This window comes from Botrytis sinoallii, assembly GCF_014898435.1.
Source record: "Botrytis sinoallii strain Bc 23 chromosome Unknown BSIN_023, whole genome shotgun sequence".
Taxonomy (NCBI): domain Eukaryota; kingdom Fungi; phylum Ascomycota; class Leotiomycetes; order Helotiales; family Sclerotiniaceae; genus Botrytis; species Botrytis sinoallii.
The window spans coordinates 5,016-25,652 of NW_024066050.1; the positions used below are offsets into that span (position 1 = coordinate 5,016).

General features: G+C 42.3%; 3 protein-coding genes across 3 annotated transcripts; 2 read left to right on the plus strand and 1 right to left on the minus strand.

Annotated features, from left to right (window-relative positions):
• Positions 1-2,525: 2,525 nt before the first annotated feature.
• On the plus strand, positions 2,526-3,796 carry EAF02_009943 (uncharacterized protein; the record flags this gene model as incomplete). The annotated part of the gene is made up of 3 exons (XM_038905991.1): positions 2,526-2,819; positions 3,172-3,210; positions 3,302-3,796. The coding sequence occupies 3 exons, from the start codon at positions 2,526-2,528 to the stop codon at positions 3,794-3,796; spliced, it is 828 nt and encodes a 275-aa protein (XP_038754103.1).
• A 750-nt stretch (positions 3,797-4,546) lies between these two features.
• EAF02_009944 (uncharacterized protein) lies at positions 4,547-10,000 on the minus strand (the record flags this gene model as incomplete). The annotated part of the gene is made up of 3 exons (XM_038905992.1): positions 4,547-5,897; positions 5,961-9,635; positions 9,687-10,000. The coding sequence occupies 3 exons, from the start codon at positions 9,998-10,000 to the stop codon at positions 4,547-4,549; spliced, it is 5,340 nt and encodes a 1,779-aa protein (XP_038754104.1).
• Positions 10,001-13,675: 3,675 nt separating this feature from the next.
• Positions 13,676-20,128, plus strand: EAF02_009945 (uncharacterized protein). The gene is made up of 3 exons (XM_038905993.1): positions 13,676-14,336; positions 14,396-19,695; positions 19,750-20,128. Exons 1-3 carry the CDS (start codon positions 14,041-14,043, stop codon positions 19,779-19,781), a joined length of 5,628 nt encoding a protein of 1,875 aa, XP_038754105.1. The 5' UTR covers positions 13,676-14,040; the 3' UTR covers positions 19,782-20,128.
• The last annotated feature ends 509 nt before the right edge of the window (positions 20,129-20,637 follow it).

Genomic DNA, 20,637 nt, shown 5'->3' on the forward strand with positions numbered 1-20,637 from the left:
AGTTATATTCAATCAATAACTTCTAATCCCAGTGTTAAATATAAATCGAAATAAAACTTTTACTTAATATAAAACTATAAAACCTTTTCTCAAAAAATATATTCCTAGATTTATATATAAATAAATTATTTTTGATATCTTTATATTACTAAACTTAATTATCTCTATAAAAATTTCAAATTTAATATCAGATTTAATATGAACTAAAGATTATATAGCTAGGATACACTTTATAAATAACATTTTAATTTTAGAATCAAAGTAATGTTTTAAATAAAATAATTTCTTAGATATCTAAAATCAAGTTATTTAAGTCCTACGTTTTAATTTTGTCTGTTTTATTTTCTATTTTAGAAGCAAAGAAAAGCTGTTTTATAGCGTTTACATTACCTCCATTAGTAGTCTGTCTTAGAAAGCGTACTACGATACTAATAATATCATTCAGATGCTTGCTATTGTTTGATATATTATATTAAATCTACAGCTTGTAAGAGTTCTGGAAACCTACTCACCGCACCCCATATGGTTTTGTAACAAAATCTCTACAAAAATAGCGTTTCCTATACAAATTAAAAAATTAATAGTGTTTTCAATTTATAAGACTTTATTTCGAAAATTGAATTGTATATAGGTTATATAATAAATTAGCTAAAAAAATGAATAGTTTATTTTTAAATATTTTTATAAAGAAATTATATAAGTTTGAAATTGAAAAATTGATTTTTTTAATTTGTAATACTTTTTTTATACAAAATAAACGATTTTTTCGAGAATTTTATAAATTTTGTTTTCAATATTTTATAATTCTATCAATGAAATAACTCAAAATAAACTAGCTTTTTTTTATCAAATTCAAATAAATCCAAATCATTTTCGGATTATTTATATTATTTTATATGAAAATATAGTAATTAAATAGGGGTTTAAGAAATTGAAGAAATAAGGGTTTTAGCGGGGAAAAACGATTTATGTGTGGTGAGCAGAGGCCAGAACTCTTACATTCTTGAATATTGTCTTAATATATAAATCAAAATTCTTGAACATCATTCTAGTCATCATATATTAAACAATTAGAACGGATGAATTTCCAATCGCGACACGCTAAACACAATCACGGCCCTTAGAGAATTGGGTATAAAAAAAAAACTCAGACGAAATACTAGAGGGTCTCCCTGAGACCCCCATCAACCGAGTCGGAGAAGAACTTTCCATTGACAGTGACATCAAAGATCAAGTGATATAGTGATTGGTATAAACGCAGTGATATGAATATAGTGACATGAATGAAATACGATCAAGATTTAAATCGAATTTTGAACACCATTGTGAATTGAATGGATGTCACGGCTCTCCTGTTGTCTACTTTCGTGGTTTGAATGTCTATAATTTTATGGTTTGATATAAATCAGCAATCAAAAGTGGTGATTGTTATACGACATGCATGTCGGAATTAGTTGACAAGTCATATACAGTAAATAGCAATCAACCATATGAAAAGGTATGACCACAATCCTATAGCACCAGCTGTTTTACATCTCGTTTGCTCATCCTTAGGCGTGAAAGTGGTCTTCGAGTGATTAATCAAGGCCATGTTTTGGTTACTGCATATGGTAGAAATGCCCTGAAATAACGATAGAAGTCTAGTATCTGAGCTGACTAGCTCCCTACAAACTTCACGATTTTTCATGTCATTTATGTCAAATAGTTTGAGTATAAGCTCCATTTTCTAGTTTTCTGTTGTAAAGATTCTATGAGGTATTTATCTTTACTAACTCGTTTCGACATTTTAACCCCTTTCTTTCCTCTATAGACACTTTCTTCATACTTTCTCTAAATAGTCCCAAGTTTTCTAGTAACTGAAAATTACTGACCCTTTGCTTCCCAAGCCGACCAATTCCCTGCGACTGATATTCCATTGATTGAAGTTTCTATTCGTGATATACGAGATTATTAGTGACGAGTAGCAGTAAGATTCACAGTCAGGATGACAATATGGATGATATGGTCTAGTTGTATTATCGTGCTTGTCGAGGGCTGTTCATTCAAAGTAAGATAATTTACTAATATAGTAGCTCAATGAGTTTGCGATAAAGATTGAATGTTATGGGGCTCTACAAATGGTGCTCTTGTCTATGCTAAACTGTCTTATCAATACCTCTGAATTGTTTACGCATGTGACTCATTATCTTCCGTACATGATTCATCCGTATTACACGTGCCATCACAATGATTATCTATGAATCTGATAGAAGCAAATCCCAGGTTTATATATCCCGGCAAGCCTCCTCATTAAATTCTGGGTTTGTGGCCGTTTAGTTCAAAAACCTCTTCAAATGTGTCACCAGAAGAAATTATCAGAAAGCTACTATCTTAACCGACCGAAATTCGGAAATTGAGCGAGTGAGCTTCTTCACAGCCAGCTTAGTTTAAGGAAACAATTGAATTGGATTATCATTTAGATCAGAAAAATCCTCGTTACGAGAATTTCCCAAAGGCCTCAGAAACACATCCAGCAATAATTTCCAATGTCTCAACATTCAGTTGCATCTCCAACATATCTGAGGGCGCAAATATCCGGAAAGCGATTACTAGCATATGTAAAGAGTAATAATCCACGAGAAAATGACTACCCAAAACAAAGCCTACTTAATCATCAAGCTTTGCTGGACAGCAAGTGGGACGACCAAGAAGAACCCGATGAAGCCATGAACGTGATAGGGCCACTATTTGTGTATCTCAATGCTCTGAATATCCCCACAGATATCGAGTCATGGGATGGATTTGAGATTAATTTGAAAAAGGAAATTCTAGACCCTGGGGTAAGTTCTCGTTGATTAACACTGTCATAATTTCTGGTTGCTTTGTGCTTGATATTTTGGAATTGCCGAATAATGTGATATTCAAGTCAAATTACGTCTCTAGAGAGGACTTGTAGTTTTTCCAATCACCGAGAAAGCCATTCCCCCCAAAACAGTTAATCTTTATATTGGTATTTTGGTTCATGAATACGGACGTGAATTTGTCACGTTCGACCTCTTCCCCTATCTAACCGAAACTCCACTTTCATCTCAATATCAGATGATTATCAGTCCCTAAACTCTTCAATATCAAAGCAAGAACACCACACAGTTTCATTTTTCAAGGAAATAAGCTAACAATCTTTTGCTTCAGCTACCAATACCTCATTATGATCTAGCCATAAACTCTACGGTAAGCGATCACGACGTATCAGACGAAGCTTTCCATAGCCAAGCTTACCAGCGTACTAGATTGTACATTGACTGACACAAGAATATTTTAGCACGGCGTAATAGTAGCATACGACTCCATGAGCCCGCACCAAGTTGCGCTTCTCAAAGACATCAAGTCGTCCATCATCCCCGACCTCAGTCGATGGTCAGATATTACATATTTGAAATGGGCTGAGGTCTGCAAGTTTCATGGCATTGAAGCGAGCAATTTGAACTACGTCATCCAACACCACGTAACGAATCAGACAACATTGGACGTCATAAAAGAGGTACTGAAGAAAAGAGGAGAATCGCTCGCGCCATCAGGATGTGTGGTGTCAATGGGGGATAGCAATGGTCATGGTGCTGCATTATTAGGCACCCCTAATGGAAAAGGAGTTGCTTGGCTCCTGGCTCAACACAAAGAAGCTTTCAAGGACTTGACTATAATCAGTGTGGAGATATTTTCGTGTAAACTTGCAAATAACGAGTACGAGACAGAACTTGAACATCCATTCGATAAGTCTTCGTGGTTCAACCTCTGTTTTCGAATGGGCCAAGAATGATCCAGACTTTACTTCTTCGTCACCTGATTGAAATCTGCTCGGTCATTCGGAAATGTAGAAATAATGAAGGAATAAAGGGGATGTTGATATGAAGGAGAGAGTTTCGACATGGAAAGGGAATACATGGACGGAGTTTCTAGATTGAAACGTTAGATAAAATGCACTGTTCCATTTCCAAGATCAGATTTCCAACGAGAATGACTCAGTATTCAATGAAGACATTCCCGTATTTAGTTCTCGCAATATCCCGCCAGTCCATACAACCAGTGGAACATTCCTCTTACCAGAACTACGCATTTGTCAAAGAATGTCACATTTTCGATTATCAAATGAATAATACCATGGACCAGTAGTCGAAATTTGTTCTCAGTACTGAATTTGTATTTTCAAAAGATTGGATCTCATTTTAACTCTTGACTAATCTCATCACACTGATATTAAGCCCTCCCTTTCATATACCAGCCCGCTAGCTATCGGCTCTCAGGTACGTTCTTTTCCGAATTGTTTTCCGTCTCAAGTAAAAAGAAAGAGTGATACAAATCCAGAAAACACCATCCATCCAACCATCCAATGCAGAAAATATACGCCTGAAAACTTCGAGATTAATTTCAAATATTCCCCCCCCCCGACAGAATCGCTCACATGCGCGCAAATGCTAAGCACTCCTCTGCCCCTCCCCTTTTCCCAAACCATATTCAAACCTCCCAATCTCTCCATTTTGAAATCCCCGATATTCCTATCCATCTTCATCTACATAGCAGCTAATTCAGAATCAATACTCCTGTCCAAAAACGTCCTCCTCTCACCGACCAACTCTGTCTGCAACCTCTGTTCTACCAAAGCTCTAACCTGTTTCTTCGTAACATTATCTAGATCTACCTCCCTCAAACAATTTTGAATGGCCTCTACAATCTGCAAATCATCTGGACCGGCAGTACCTCTTTGGAAATCAAATCCACTGGCAGGTCTATCAATCGCAGCTCCCGCTAATGGTGAGCGGGCACCACCTGTGAAGCCTAGCGACGAACGTGATTGATGTCGTCCTTGACCACCACCGAGAAGATTGTCAGAAGACATCATTTGCATCGAAGGACGGTTGTTGCCAGGGTAGTCTTGATATGGCGAGGCGGAACGATCTTGTTGGCGAAGAGACATTGCAGATTGATTGCGGAGAGGGTGATCGGTGTATTGGTTTGCGGAGTAAGTAGATTGAGGAGGCATGTATGGACCGCGACCAGGGAAACCGGTCAAAATAGTGGAGGCTGGCTTGACAGATGAGTACATGGATTTCATGTCATCCATTTCGTATTGATCATCGAATGTATCATATGCCTTTTCAACTGCTACGCCGCGACGGCCTGGAAGGTTGTTGTGTAAAGCGTAATCATCCCATCGTTGAAGAGGAATGCTTCTTGGGTCAAATGTTTCGCCATCCACGGCTACAACCTTCGCAAGTCCCTTTTCTCCCAGGACAATACGTGTGTTACCCCACGAGAAGTTGTCTTGGTTCCAGAATGAGTAGATTGGTAGAACGAATGAGTAAATTGGGAACGCAAGGATATAAATAATCATCCATCCAACGTGTTGCCATTGGCGTTTGAGAATAAATATCAAAGCTTGTAAACCATATGTACCAGCAATCATACAAATCGAAATGAGGGGAAATTGACCTTGATGCGTTCCGACTTTGTACAACAAATATCCTAGATAGACTGTAGTAGCAGGAAGAATAATTGTACCGAAGAGATCGATGAAGACAACGAATCTCATGCTGAAACAACAGAATCCACACAGTTCAGGAAGCCAGACCAACTCAGCTAGATTATGGATGGTAGAATTGATCCAACGTCTTCTCTGAGACAGAAGAACACTCCAGGTTTCGGGCGCGGAAGTACTGGCGTATGCATCGGGAATAAACTTGTACTTCATATATGGGAAGTGCTTGGTCATCAATGTAGTTAAGAACCGATCCTCTCCGAGAGACAGAAGATTCTTCTTGTGCAAAGTATCAACCACACACTCACTGTACTCGTTGATGATAGCATCAGCGATGATCAATGGTTTGCCTTTATCAGCGGTACGTAGACGATACATAGTGAAACTATAGAGCAAGTATTAGTATGCTGCATGTAATGAGTAGAGGCTTAGAAAAAGGGTTACTTGCCAACCAGGTAAACAAGTGACACTTCCGAATAGAGATTCGAAGGCCTTTGCCAAATGATGCGAGATGAAATATTCGTAAACTTGAATCATAGTCCACCAAGAACGTTCCTCGTTTTCGAGATTGGTTTCACCACAAATACCAGCGATTTTACCATCATTGGAACAGGCAGCCACGAGACGATTCAGCGAGTCTTCCCTTACACTGGTATCGGCATCAATCATAAGTAGATATTCGTAAAGCTCTGGATCCACTCCAATAATGTTGTTGATTTGATGGAACATTTCCAGCTCCAATGGGTTCATGGGTGCTCTGTGATGGACGCGATTGAGGAAGCTCATGAGAAGAATTTGAGTGTCACGTTTTCCACGGTTACCGGGCTTTGACTTGGATTGCTCGGATTCCTTGCCAACCTTGACCACTACAATATATGGGACCACATTTCCTTCAAATTCATATAGACCCGAGTATACCTTACCATAGTTGAGTTGCTCGTTGCCATCTCCGACGGATTTAAACGGCAAGGCGGGAGGGTCGATCTTGGGATCTACACCAAGAATATCGAGGATGATCTTTGGTGTGGGGCGATCATTACCACCTCCTACAACCATACCATCACAAACGACACAGATGAGCTTCCTTTTATTATCGTATTGTAAAGCTGTCAAAGAATCCAAAGCTTTACGCAATGAGTCTTCACCTTCGGTATATGCTGGAACTTGGCAAATGACAAACTTGTCTTGAGGAGATGGACGTCGCTTCGAACCAAATTGAAGTGCAGAGACGAACTTGATGACAATGACACTACACAACACAATTGTGAAGGCAAGAAGAATGTAGTTGTTGATCTGACATTTAATGGAATCTCGAAAATCGGGAATGCCTGCATAGAACAGATTGTTCATGCAATTCAAGTTGTTGAGGATACTCACTTGATAAGATGAATTGGCGTTTTTGTAATTGTCATCCCATTTGCTCGTGATATCTAGGCCCGGGTTTCTGAGTACCATTTGATAGATTGAATCATCAATGAAATCATAGCCGGCCACATTCGTATAGAGACTTAATGTGTAATAATAATTGGTGAAGTCGTAGATCTTGCCCTTTAGAATGACCCAATAATGTTGATCGTTTTGGCCTTCACTATTGATCGCACTGTTCTTCACTACTAGATCACCATGGTAATACTCTTTGATTGCAGGTGTGTACACGTCCGCATACCAATTCCAGTCATAAAGCTTACTGGTTGTATACGCTGAGCGATTGCCAGATATATGGATTCCGGCAGGATACTCAGCAGTAGTGTTGTCCAGTAGTGCCAAGGTGTAGTCGGTCACAAGGCCAGGGCATGCAACAATCAATGGTGGCGGGAAGTAGCTGTCCAAGTTCAAACCAGCAAAGGGTTGCATGACATCGGAGGTTGTCGTGACAGAGGTATCACTATGCTGCAACTTCCAGAACTTGGAAAGATCATATACTTTTCCATGAATGCTGACCCAAAAATCGTTATCTCCTTGATGAGTGGCGACTTCATTCGCATTCCATGCTTTATCAGAATTTGGACAGAGGAGTTTGCCAAATTCAATAATCCAGAAAACAACCAAGCAATTGAGGAAGAGGATAAAGAAACACAACACTAGCTTTTCTCTCCAAGCCATGCGTACATCTGGTCGTTTCATCCGACCGATAAATGAGAGGAGGAACGAAGGAATCCACCATGTAAGAGCCCAGGTAGTGGCGACCCAGATACGACGCTGGTTTGTTGCCTTTTCATTGACAACAGCTTTCGCGGTGCCACCTTCGGGGTCATTCACCATTTCTCCATTCTCATCGGTGTAGTAAACCTGCCCCCTCATATCATCTCCCTTGAAGCCGAGTCCATAGTCACCACCACTGACATTCCTCGATGGTGTGATAGTGGGAGCCCCGAGGTTACTCCGAGCTACGTTGGCTTGACTTTGACGATTCATGATATTATCGTGACTTCCCAGAGGAGTCAGATCATTATTAGGACCAGCAAAGAAACCGCTTCCATTTGGTGGGTTGGAGGAGTATCCTGTATTCATGTCGTGGGCTCCCAGCATGCCTGCCATACCTCCGGGCCCGCCCATACTTTGGAACTCCCCTTCGGCTGGCTTTAGGTCAAGCATGGTCTCAGCTTCCCACCAAGCGCTCTCGCGGATCCATATTCGCTCTTTGCCGATGACAACTTCACCATTGCTCCAACCACGTTCCATGACCCAGCTTTCAATACCATCACGCCCATCCTTACAACCAAGGGGGGCATATCGTTGGACGAATTCTTCGAAATCGAAATCGGCTGTGAAATCCAAGTTCTTGTTTCGTCGATTTGCCCATTCTGGCAAGCGCCATGCGCGAAGCTGGCGTGAGACGGCACCCGCTGACCAAGCCGAAGTTGTTGAAGGAAGCGAAGCTAGCGCTGCAGGTGAATCGTCGGTAGGATGCATAGATAAGTGATACCAGACACGACTGCTACCAAGAACGGAAGGTAGATCAATACGACCGTTGCGGCCTAGATTGATACCTTGACCCTCGATTGGGAGCAGAAGCTTCTTGAGGAAACCATCATCTTCTCCCTCACGGGCAACCTTCTCCAATACGATCTCACGCTTCTCGAGCTCGTGTTCACGATCTCTCCCAGAAGGTCCAGTCATGATACCAAGATCTGGAGCAACTTCAGAGACAGCATTTTGCATCTCTCGGATAACAGTTGAACCAGCAGAAACCACATCAACACCATCTTCCTTCATTTCGGCATTGATACCCTGAGTATCGTCAAAGACACCTCGCATTGCAGCTGCCTTCCCAAGATTTGGATCTGGAATCTCAAGAACAGTTATGCAAACAGTGTCACCATTGTCGTCTTCTGTATTTGGGGTTCGAGCTCCTGGTCCCCCTTCGCTGGAAGAATCACCATCCTTGATTCTGGTCATCTCACTAGCAATGGCTTCATTGGCCTTCAAGATGACCCAGTCTACAAGGGCTTCATAGAGACCACCAATCAAAGTTTCTCGCTCTTGTGTTGAGCATTGCTTGACGAGAACCTCGGGCTCCAAACCAAGCAGACCTCCGACATCTTCACAAATTTCCTCCAACGCATCTCCATCAAGAACAAAGCTCAAGGTATCACCTAGCTTCAACAATCCTGCTAATATTGAGATGAGATCTCTGTGTGCGGCACCCTTGATGCCAATAGCTTTTAATGATGCTCTGAAGTCGTCTGCAGCAGCAGCGTCATCCGCGGTGGGAAGGTACGATGGAGGGTCGTATGTACCAGACTTTTCCAGAAGCGCGTAACTAGAAGCTTGTTTTAAGCTCAAGAATTCTCGTTCGGCAGGAGTCGACGCAGATGTGAGGAGGTAGTAGAAGACGTCGAAAGCTCGATATCCTGGTTCGGATGGAAGGTTTAAAAGCCCCTTTTTGGTATCAATTCCACCCTCGGATAATGCTATCGACGCAGCGGTAAGATTTCCAGCAAGTGAAAGAGTCAAGGTCACACCAAGAGCAGATTGACGAGGTGTAGCTGGGTTTTGAGGAGAGACACAGTGAATAAATGGTCGTAACACCTCAAGGGCGGTATATAATGAGTCGGGTATGGTCAGAGGGAGCGTGTTGAGGAAAGGAGCCAAAATGGAAGGAGTAGACTCGTGAAGAGAACTATGATCTAGTTAGCTTTGAAATCCGAAGAAGGTTCAATGGACCTCGTACCCTAAAACGATACAACCATCTTCCGCACGTCTTCTAGCATGTTCCCAAGCTCGTGCGGCCAAGGCTGAATCTATTACACCTCCCGCTCTTCCTTCACGATCAGGTAGTGAAGCAGATAACCAAGTGTTTACAACTAAGCTACTGCTAGCATCCAATCGATATGGTTGGCCAGATGTGTAAATGTGGTGAACGGCGTTCAAAAGTGTCGTTGCTGTTACTTGAGATGATTGTTGACCCGCAGCGTGAAAGTGTCGAGCGGCTCCTGTAGCAGAAGAGGTCATGGAATATGTTGACATTCGATTGTTGCCCGCCATCGTGTAATACAGATGGGGGGGATTTTCCTCCCTCACTTCGATCTCAAAGCCTTATTTGTTGATTTCAATGTTTTCCAACACTCCAACACTCAATATTCTTTCCTAAACCAACCCCTTTCTAAGAATTTTTTTTGTAGATGAAATGTCTTCGATATCAAGAGTCTCGGCAGTCGCGTTCTTTTGATATTGATTCAATAGTATGATATGGGAGGTTAACCGGTGTTATTTTGATTCTAAAGGGAGTCTTCTTTCTTATGTGATCGCTGAGCAAGTGTGAATTGGGTTGATGCAAGTGCACAAAAACGAGAGTTGGGAATGAATATTAAAAGGATGATAAAAAAGTACTGAATGGACTTGAACAGCCTTCACCAAACGAATGAGGTGAATTAGATGGAATCAATGGCACCAAAAATGGAGAAGTCGGAATGAGATGAGGAAAATGCAAAAGCAAAAAATGATAGGAATGTTCTGTTCATACCAACTGACTGCACTGGCTGGTACTTGAGAATAACTTCTTTGGGTTATGGGTTATGGGTTATGGGTTAGAATGATTACCGGGGAGGGTAGGGTAGGTAGGATGATTACCCAGCAGGAAAGGGTACTACGGTAGACGATAGTGACATCCCCTGGAATGAAAATAAATCAAGAGAGAGCTAGTGGGAAGTGGTCAAATGGTCAATGGTCAATGGTCAATGGTCAATAGTCAATAGTCAATGGCCACTATAAACATCTCACTCAACATTAGCTACGAGTCCGACCTGCAACCTACAGACTTTCCAACCTACCATCTGCAAGCTACCTAGGTACCCGTACCGGACGGGAATTCTTTTCTCTTTTCCTCTTCCAGTGCGCCAGTCCCAAGCCAAGTCTCCCTATGGTGGCTCAATCAATGCCTTTTGCTGAACATGGGTCCATGGGTCCAGGGATTATTTATGTTAAACTATCTTGCTAAGCCGCATGTTGGGAAAGAAGAAAGAGATAAATACGAGACTTGCGGTGGTTGGATCAATGCTGTTTTAATCTTTGCATTTGATCTCCCGAGGAGGAATTTAAATGATATACATGATACTCGTTCTGGACACATACTCTGTGATTGTGGCTATCAGAGATTCCCGAGGTCCTCATACAACTTAATTGCCACTCTCGAGCCACTGCATTCAATGCATGGAGAGGAAAGAGTACCTGCCTCGCGTCTGCCAGCCAGCCTAGGTAGTTGGACCCTTTGAATCGTTATACATAACATATCACGATTCACGATTGACGATTCGCCTTCCGCCATCCACCATCCACCATCCACCATCCACCATCCACCATCCACCATCCACCTTCCACCGTTCACCACCCTTCCGATCCAATCGTATTCTCTCAATACCTTCCTCAATGAATCCATACCTACCCTATGGTCCATACCTCGTGCCTACACCTCGTACCTACCCAAGTACGAGTATTTTAAAACAGCGACAAACTTCACGTTTATTTTAAGAAATCCACATGTACTAGGGAGCTTCTTAGTTTTCCATAGTCGAAGTCTATCGAAGACAATATCGTAACCAAGTGCCCCATCGTGAGACATTTGAGAATTCAGACCTGATCTTTGCAGCTCTCTCTTCACATATGATTTAAACGACCTTGCGATCTAACACATTTTGGCATTTCAATTATAGATCAATCACTCAAAGCGTTCCCAAAGTTGCCCATAGCTTTGTGAATCCTTACTCCATCAATCCATCAACCTAGGTACCTACACTGTCTGTCCATCCTATCTAGGTGCGCTCGACGTGCTTTGCTTGGATCATCATCTATCACCGAAGGTATGTACATACAAGCGCCGAGTCCTCTTTTCACACACCTCACAGTGATCATGCAGTTGGAAGATATGTGAAGGGGTTACAATCCCTCGGTAGGCCATAGATAAATTATTCATCTGCCTACAGAGAGAGAACTGCACAATTTGGTATCCATTTAATAACAAGCATCTTCTAATGATTTCGAAAGTCAAAGATTGATGCTTGAAAGAAATAAGGGGCATATGGTTGTATGTACTTCATAGATGACTATAAAATTAACCCTGCTCAGTAATCAATCCAGTAATCAATCGATCCATATTATTTTTGCCTGGATCTATTAAAGATACTCGGAGTCAGTTGTTGTTTGAAGATCTACCCACATTTGACTTACCCCTTGGCTTACTCATTAAGCAATGGAATCGCTGGAAGGAAATTCTGGGCGGACGTCGCGTCTCTAGAACTTCCTCGGAACGATCCCCCCCCAAGCCCCACTATATGTATGTTGAGTTGTTGACGGGCGTCAAAATTAAAATACCGGTAGAAGGAAGAATGGAGGCGGAAGACAAGACGCCTTGAAGGGTACTGGGGAGGGGGGGGGGGTCTTGAGGGGATGGGTGTATAGTACTCGAGTACGATGTAGGTATGTATTTTATATTATATGCGTGTACCTTAATATATAATAAAAGCAGTCAATTTTGCAAGAGGAGAAAGGAGTAATCAAAAGCCGAGAGCAGTATATGTATGTGTATGTGTATGTGTATGTGTATGTGTATGTGTGTGTGTGTGTGTCAATTATCTACATAACATGATACACTGGTATCACATAACAATATATAAAAACGGACATTGGATATTGTGATGCAGTATTATACCTATTAAACCTGACTTTCCTGTACTTCGTAAAAGATGTTGATGGGCGAGATGGGTTGATGCTTGTGATACCCATCTACCTCGTACTTGATCGCTTTCTCTGATGCAATCAGTCCCTAGGAGTCCTGATAATATGTGGATCGGTTGGTCTATCTATCATCCATCCCCATCCCATTCATTCCCTCGAAATTCCCCATCGCTTCCTCTTCTCTTCCATTCGACTCCGATCATGCCAAGCGTGCCAATCAACGGGGAATGTTCGAAGCGATGAAGAAGGCTTTTCATAATACCATTGTGCGAGTGAGTGAGTGAGTGAGAATAGCTTGCGATGAGTACCTATGATGATGATTCGATCGAGTCCTTTGTAAGCATTTGTTATTGATTGGTGGCTGTGTATGATCTCTGATTATCTAGTATGCGGGTATGATGATTTGTTCCTCAATGATCATCCGCTTGATTTCTCGTGTTGATGGAATAATATAAAAAAAAATCTGGAACGAGGTGGTGGCGTGTAGCTTTTTTTTTTCTATGGAGCACGTTCGCGTTCGGGGGATTTCTGAATGTTTAAGTCTTCTTGATTTTCTTTTCCTCCAAGTCTTATTCTTATTATTGGATCTTCCAAATAACCTTATGTGGTGAGCTGTCTGAGGCGGGATTCAAGCTCTTCGCAAGTTTAAATAAATTGCCGTTCTGTTCTCTCCCTCTCTCCTTACTATATTATATGTCTATATGAGTGAGCACTATGCACTATGCACTATGTCCTATGTAATATATCCTCCGTCCGTATTTCTTCATGGCGCAACTCCCCTGCTGATGTAAACCCTGGTCGTTCCTCCTTAAAATAGTTCACACACGAGAAATGTTAAACCCCAAGTAATGATTACGGTAGACCATAACATCATCGAATCTCCAAAATCCCAAAATATTCATCTAACCCTGTAAACATTAAACCAAATCATCTTCTCGTACCTACCCAAAGTATTTCCCTTTACTTGCTGCTTGTAGGAAAAGGAAAGTCCATTGTTTTTGGGTAAAAAGAAGGGATTCACAACTTTTCCCCCTTCAACTTCAACATCAATAACATATTCATTTCTTTTTCTTTTGAATTGCTTCCTTAAACCTTTTTCGGGGCAATTTTGCAATACATTCGCTTTCATCTGTTGCTCATAATTCACTCGCTATTTAGTCCGTTTTTAATAGAGTCTTTCGTTCTCTTCAAGAACTTGAACCTGAATTACCCCTTCGCTGACCCAACATTTACCCCCAAACGCGGTCCAATATCTCAATACCGATCATATTTCTTACTCGAGAATTTCCAGAGCATCGATTATACATTGACGCAAAAACACAAAAGTTAAGGGTTTCGACCCAAATCCATCCATCATGGCTCTCAATAATCCAAGTAGCGGAGCTCACTCGCAGCCATCCCTTCCTGCCTTGCCAGCCCATTTACAATCAGACACACACTTAACTGCACATCTTGCGAGTCGATTCCATGTTTCATTACCAACGGCAGATCTGTCCTCTCATGCCTTAATATCTCTCAACACATATTCTTCGTCGACAAAAGGTCCAGATGGAGGCAAAGAAGGGAGTGCAATGGGGGGCGCCGAGGGTATGGCCGACAGGGCGTACACAAGACTTGGGGCCAGAACTGAGAACCAAGCCGTAGTCTTCTTGTAAGTGGGAGATGTTATATTCATGATTCCCCAAAATATATTACTAATTGGACAAATAGAGGAGAATCAGGATCCGGTAAAACCACCGTTCGTTCCCATTTGCTTTCTGCTTTACTGAGCAAATCCGGTACACCTCTTTCCACCAAGTTATCTCTGTCCGCATACGTCTTCGATACTCTCACATCCACTAAAACAGCTACCACCCCAACCGCTTCGAAAGCAGGTCTGTTCTTCGAGCTTCAATACGATACAGCATCAACAGTCAACCCAACCTTGATTGGTGGAAAGGTTCTCGATCATAGATTAGAAAGGAGTAGAGTTGCGGCTGTACCAACTGGAGAGAGGAATTTTCATGTGTTGTATTACCTTTTAGCTGGTACCAGTGCCGCTGAGAAGGCACATTTGGGATTAGATTCATCCGCAGACCATGGAGGCGCCGGTAATCGACTTTCTACTGGAGGCCAAAAGAGATGGCGATACCTTGGTCACCCAACGCAACTCAAAGTGGGAATCAACGATGCGGAAGGGTTTCAGCTATTCAAAACAGCATTGAGAAAGTTGGAGTTTCCAAGAAGTGAGATCGCCGAGATTTGCCAGATTTTGGCTAGTATTCTTCACATTGGTCAACTTGAGTTCGAAAGAGCGGAAAATACAGCAGCAATGGGTGACGACAGTGGTGGTTATTCACACGAAGGTGGTCAACAATTCACGGCTGTGAAAAACAAGGATGTCCTCTCTATCATTGCAGCATTTTTGGGTGTTGGAGCGACTGATTTGCAAACCACTCTTGGATACAAAACCAAAATTTTGCACAGAGAAAGGGTGACGGTGATGCTCGATCCCAAGGGTGCTAAGAGCAATGCAGACGAACTAGCAAGGACTCTATACTCGTTACTCGTAGCATATGTTATCGAAAGCATCAATCAAAGAGTCTGCGCGCCAGAAGAGTCGGTTGGAAACACCATTTCCATTGTCGATTTCCCTGGTTTTGCTCAACAGCCTGCCACTGACTCAACTCTTGATCAACTTTTGAACAATGCTGCCACGGAAGCACTCTATAACTTTACCTTGCAAAGCTTTTTCGAATCGAAGGCCGATATGCTCGAAACTGAAGAAGTAACTGTTGCAGCTACCAGCTACTTTGACAATTCTGATGCCGTTAGGGGTCTTCTCAAGCATGGTAACGGTCTTTTAAGTATCCTTGACGATCAAACCAAGCGTCATAAGACAGACGTACAACTACTAGAAAGCTTGCGAAAACGTTTCGAGGGCAAGAACCCAGCAATAACAGTCGGTAGTGCAACTGCCAGGCTCCCAGGAAGTAACTTTGCTACCCACAATGCTTCCGCTGCATTCACAGTCAAGCATTTTGCTGGAGAAGTAGAATATCCCGTTGCGGGTTTGGTGGAAGAAAATGGAGAAGTCATCTCGGGAGATCTTATGAACTTGATTCGTGACACGAAGAGCGACTTTGTAGGCCAGCTCTTTGGTCAAGAAGCTCTTCAACGTATGGTTCATCCACAAGAGAAGTCAACTATTATGCAAGCTCAAGTTAGCTCGAAGCCTCTAAGACAGCCAAGTGTCATGCGCCGAAAGGGGGATCGACCAAGTCGTTTCGGTGGCTCAAAGAATGCAGCCGACTCGGTTGAAGACATCTCTGAAACTATCGATTCTGGAAGCAAATCTAGAAAAGGTCTCAACATTGACCAAGGCGCTGCTGCACAGTACCTGTCATCCTTGGACAATATCTTCAAAGCTCTCAACTCACAAAACACGAACCCATACTTTGTATTCTGTCTTAAGCCCAATGACCGTCGCATAGCAAATCAATTCGACAGCAAATGTGTACGGATGCAACTTCAAACCTTCGGTATTGCTGAAATCAGTCAACGGTTACGAAATGCCGACTTTAGCATCTTCATTCCTTTCGGAGAGTTCCTCGGACTTGCAGACACCGAAACAATCTTGGTTGGAAGTGAGCGAGAAAAGGCTGAAAATGTGATTGAAGAGAAAAGATGGCCATCTAACGAGGCTAGAGTTGGAAGCACTGGAATATTCCTCAGTGAGAGGTGTTGGGCGGAAATTGCGAAACTGAATGAACGTGGTTTCGTCGCCGGACGCTACCCATTACCATCTGATGATGGTGGTGAGGCCAGACTCACACCAGGCGGTGAAAACTATGGAGCCTCAAAAGAACGTCTTTTGGGTCCTGGGGCCGCTCTACTCACACCATCCCCTGGAGCGTTCTATGGAGATAAGAAATCTGGTTACTTTGGTAGCCAAGACGATGCACGCTCTGATGCTGGTGCTTCAGCTCTTGGTCAAGGTGATATGTTCCGCAATTTGGACACCAAAGAGCAATTGGCTGAGAAGGGAAATGAAAAGACCATGGTTGAGGTAGAGGAAGTTAGAGTCAGCGCGAGTCGTAAGAGGTGGGTAGCAATGGTCTACTTGATGACTTGGCTCATTCCTGATTTCTTGATACGATGGATCGGTCGCATGCCTCGAAAAGACGTTCGGTTGGCTTGGAGAGAAAAGCTTGCGATCAACATGATGATTTGGTGGGCTTGTCTCTTCTCCGCTTTCTTCGTCGTGATCTTTCCAAAATTGATTTGTCCAACTCAACACGTTTATAGCGCAGCTGAGTTGACGTCGTACGATGGGAAAACCAACGATGCCTATGTTGCCATTAGAGGAACGGTTTTTGATCTTTCAAGTTTTTCAACTCGTCACTACCCGTCGATTATACCCCAAAAGAGTATCTTGAAGTATGCTGGTATTGATGCTACTGGCCTATTTCCGATTCAAGTCTCGGCTCTCTGTCAAGGAACCACAGGCTCTATCGATCCTTCAGTGCAACTTGATTATACTTCTTCTAATGTCAGTGGTTCCGCCTCTACAGTCAGTAGCACAGATGCCAATGCTGCATATCATGACTTCCGTGCCTTCAAGAATGATTCCCGTCCCGATTGGTTCATAGAGCAAATGATTATGCTTAAAGAGTCCGGTTATTATAAGGGTCATCTTGGTTATACGGCGTCATATGTTAAAACGCTTGCTTCGAAATTGGACTCGATCGGCATCATTGATGGTAAAGTCTATGACCTTACCAAGTATATTTCTGGAGGTCGTAAAATCATTGTTGCTGAGGGCGAAACTGCATCTTCGGATGTTAGTGTCGACTTCATGTCACCCTTGGTCGTGGACTTGTTTCAACAAAAATCTGGAAAGGACGTCACGAAATACTGGAATGCTCTTGCCATTAGTGATGAGATGCGGTCTAGAATGAAGATTTGTCTCGATAATCTTTTTTATGTTGCAGATGTTGATACCAGAAACTCTATCAAGTGTCAATTTGCTGAGTACTTGATTTTGGCCATCACGATCATTCTTAGCTCTGTCATCGTCTTCAAGTTTTTTGCGGCTCTTCAATTCGGTGGCAAAAACATACCCGAAAATCTGGATAAGTTCGTCATCTGTCAAGTGCCTGTCTATACAGAAGACGAGGACTCTCTTCGACGTGCTATTGACTCCATTGCCAGAATGAAGTATGACGACAAGCGTAAACTCTTGGTTGTTATCTGTGATGGTATGATTATTGGTCAAGGTAACGATAGACCTACTCCACGCATCGTTTTGGATATTCTTGGGGTATCAGACACCGTTGACCCTGAACCCCTGAGCTTTGAGTCTTTGGGAGAAGGAATGAAACAACACAATATGGGCAAGTGTTATTCCGGTCTTTACGAGGTCCAAGGTCATATCGTTCCTTTCTTGGTCGTCGTGAAAGTTGGCAAGCCTTCTGAAGTTTCCAAACCAGGAAACAGAGGAAAGCGTGATTCTCAAATGGTCATTATGCGATTCTTGAACCGTGTTCACTACAATGCGCCGATGAGCCCTCTCGAGCTGGAAATGTATCATCAAATTCGCAATATCATTGGTGTCAATCCGACATTTTATGAATTCATGTTACAAATTGATGCCGATACGGTGGTTGCAGCGGACTCTGCCTCACGAATGGTTTCAGCATTCTTGGACGATACTAAATTACTCGGTGTTTGTGGAGAGACGGCATTAACGAACTCCAAATCTTCATTCGTCACTATGATTCAAGTTTATGAGTACTTCATCTCTCACAATCTTGCGAAAGCGTTCGAAAGTTTGTTTGGTAGTGTTACTTGTCTGCCAGGTTGTTTCACAATGTATCGTATTCGAGCTGCAGAATCCGGAAAGCCTCTATTCGTCAGTCGTGAAGTTGTGGAAGCCTATGCCAATATTCGAGTCGATACACTTCACATGAAGAACTTGCTACATTTGGGAGAAGATCGTTACTTGACCACACTTCTCATGAAACACCACGCCAAGTACAAGACCAAGTATATCAGTACCGCTCACGCTTGGACTATTGCTCCTGACTCCTGGGCTGTCTTCCTTTCTCAACGTCGTCGCTGGATTAACTCAACAGTACACAATCTTGCGGAACTCGTGCCTATGTCCGAACTTTGTGGTTTCTGCTGCTTCAGTATGCGTTTCGTTGTCATGATTGATTTGATCTCCACATTGGTTCAACCGGTCACTGTTGCTTATATCGTCTATCTCATCGTCCTCGTTATCCAATCGCCAAGTTTTGTTCCTGTCACGGCTTTCATTCTACTTGCTGCAATCTATGGTTTGCAAGCAATCATCTTCATCGTACGACGCAAATGGGAGATGATCGGATGGATGATTCTTTACATCCTTGCCATTCCTGTGTACTCTTTGTGTCTTCCATTGTATAGTTTCTGGCATATGGATGATTTCTCTTGGGGTAACACTCGTGTTGTTACTGGAGAATCGGGTAAACAGATTGTCATCACCGATGAAGGAGTGTTTGATCCCGCATCTATTCCACACAAGAAATGGGAAGACTATCAAGCCGAGCTTTGGGAAGCTCAAACTCAACAAGATGATGATGGAAGATCTGTCATTTCAGGATATTCCTATGGTACTAAGTATCAACCTAACGTCTCGGAATACGCCATTCCGGCATCTCGTTCAATGTCCCAGTACAATGGTTATGGTATCGACTCTAAGAATGGCAATCCGTATCAATCCCGTCTCTCATTGGCTCCATCAGAAATGGGGATGGGTACACCGGGAAATCGAGCTAGTCAATTCAGCGGAAGTCAACATTTCGGTCAACAAGAAATGGAAATGTCCAATTTGGCAGGTTTGCCAAGTGATGACTCTATCTTGCAAGAGATTAGAGATATTCTCAGAACAGCTGATTTGATGACAATTACGAAAAAGAGTATCAAGATGGAGTTAGAGAAGAGATTTGGTGTTTCACTTGATGCTAGAAGAGCTTATATTAATTCTGGTATGTTATCACTTATTCCCAATTCAGATTTTTCGTCAACTAACTTTTAAATAGCAACTGAAGCACTTCTTTCTGGTCAACTATGAGGGAAATGAATGGAAAGAGATTTATATTTGAATTACATGCATATAAAACGGAGTCATTATTGTCAATCTTTCGACGATTTGAATAATTTTCTTACTAGGGTTTGAAAAGATTTGAGGGAATCAATGGGGGGTTGGATTGGGTTTTGAAGCATTGGAGCGATCTGAATTGTATGGTTGTGAGAAATGGTTGTAGTGAAGAAGGAAAGGAAAACTTGGTTACATTATATTACTGGGTTTTATTTGAGCTTGAAAGTTGACTTCAAGATGGGCAGAATGGAATGCAACGGGGCGTAATTAGGGCTTTGGAGATCTTTTCTCTGAAGATTAATAACACTTTTTCTGTCAGATTCCTAGTTTTTTATTGTGTGATTGTGAAGACCGATTTGTATAGATTATGGTGGTGAGAGGCAGAGTTGAAATTGAGGGAGGTGAGTGGATGGGAGTAATGTTTTAGAGCCTACGAAAAAATCACTGGTGATGCTTTTACGGAGGGAGAGTCTTTGGGTGTTATACACTAGGTTATCATCCTGAGGGAAAGAGAAGATATCTTGAGCTAACATTGTGATTTCTGGAATGGTTTTTGGGAGACTAGGAACCTTTTGGGGTGTTGAGTGAGTGCAAGGTGGTATGGTAGTGAGGAAGGTTCTGCAATGGAACTCCTGTGTGGAATAATATCTTAAAGCGCTAGATTGCTGTGGTTAGATGAGTCGATTTGATGGATGTGTGTGTGCTGGCTTTTGTGTTGTTGGGATGTTTGTTGATGCGGAAATAGGAAATGGGAAATGGGGAAATGGGAAAGCAAGTGTTTGAGAGTTGGGGATGTTTAGATGACTGGATGGTTGGGATGGTTGTAGAT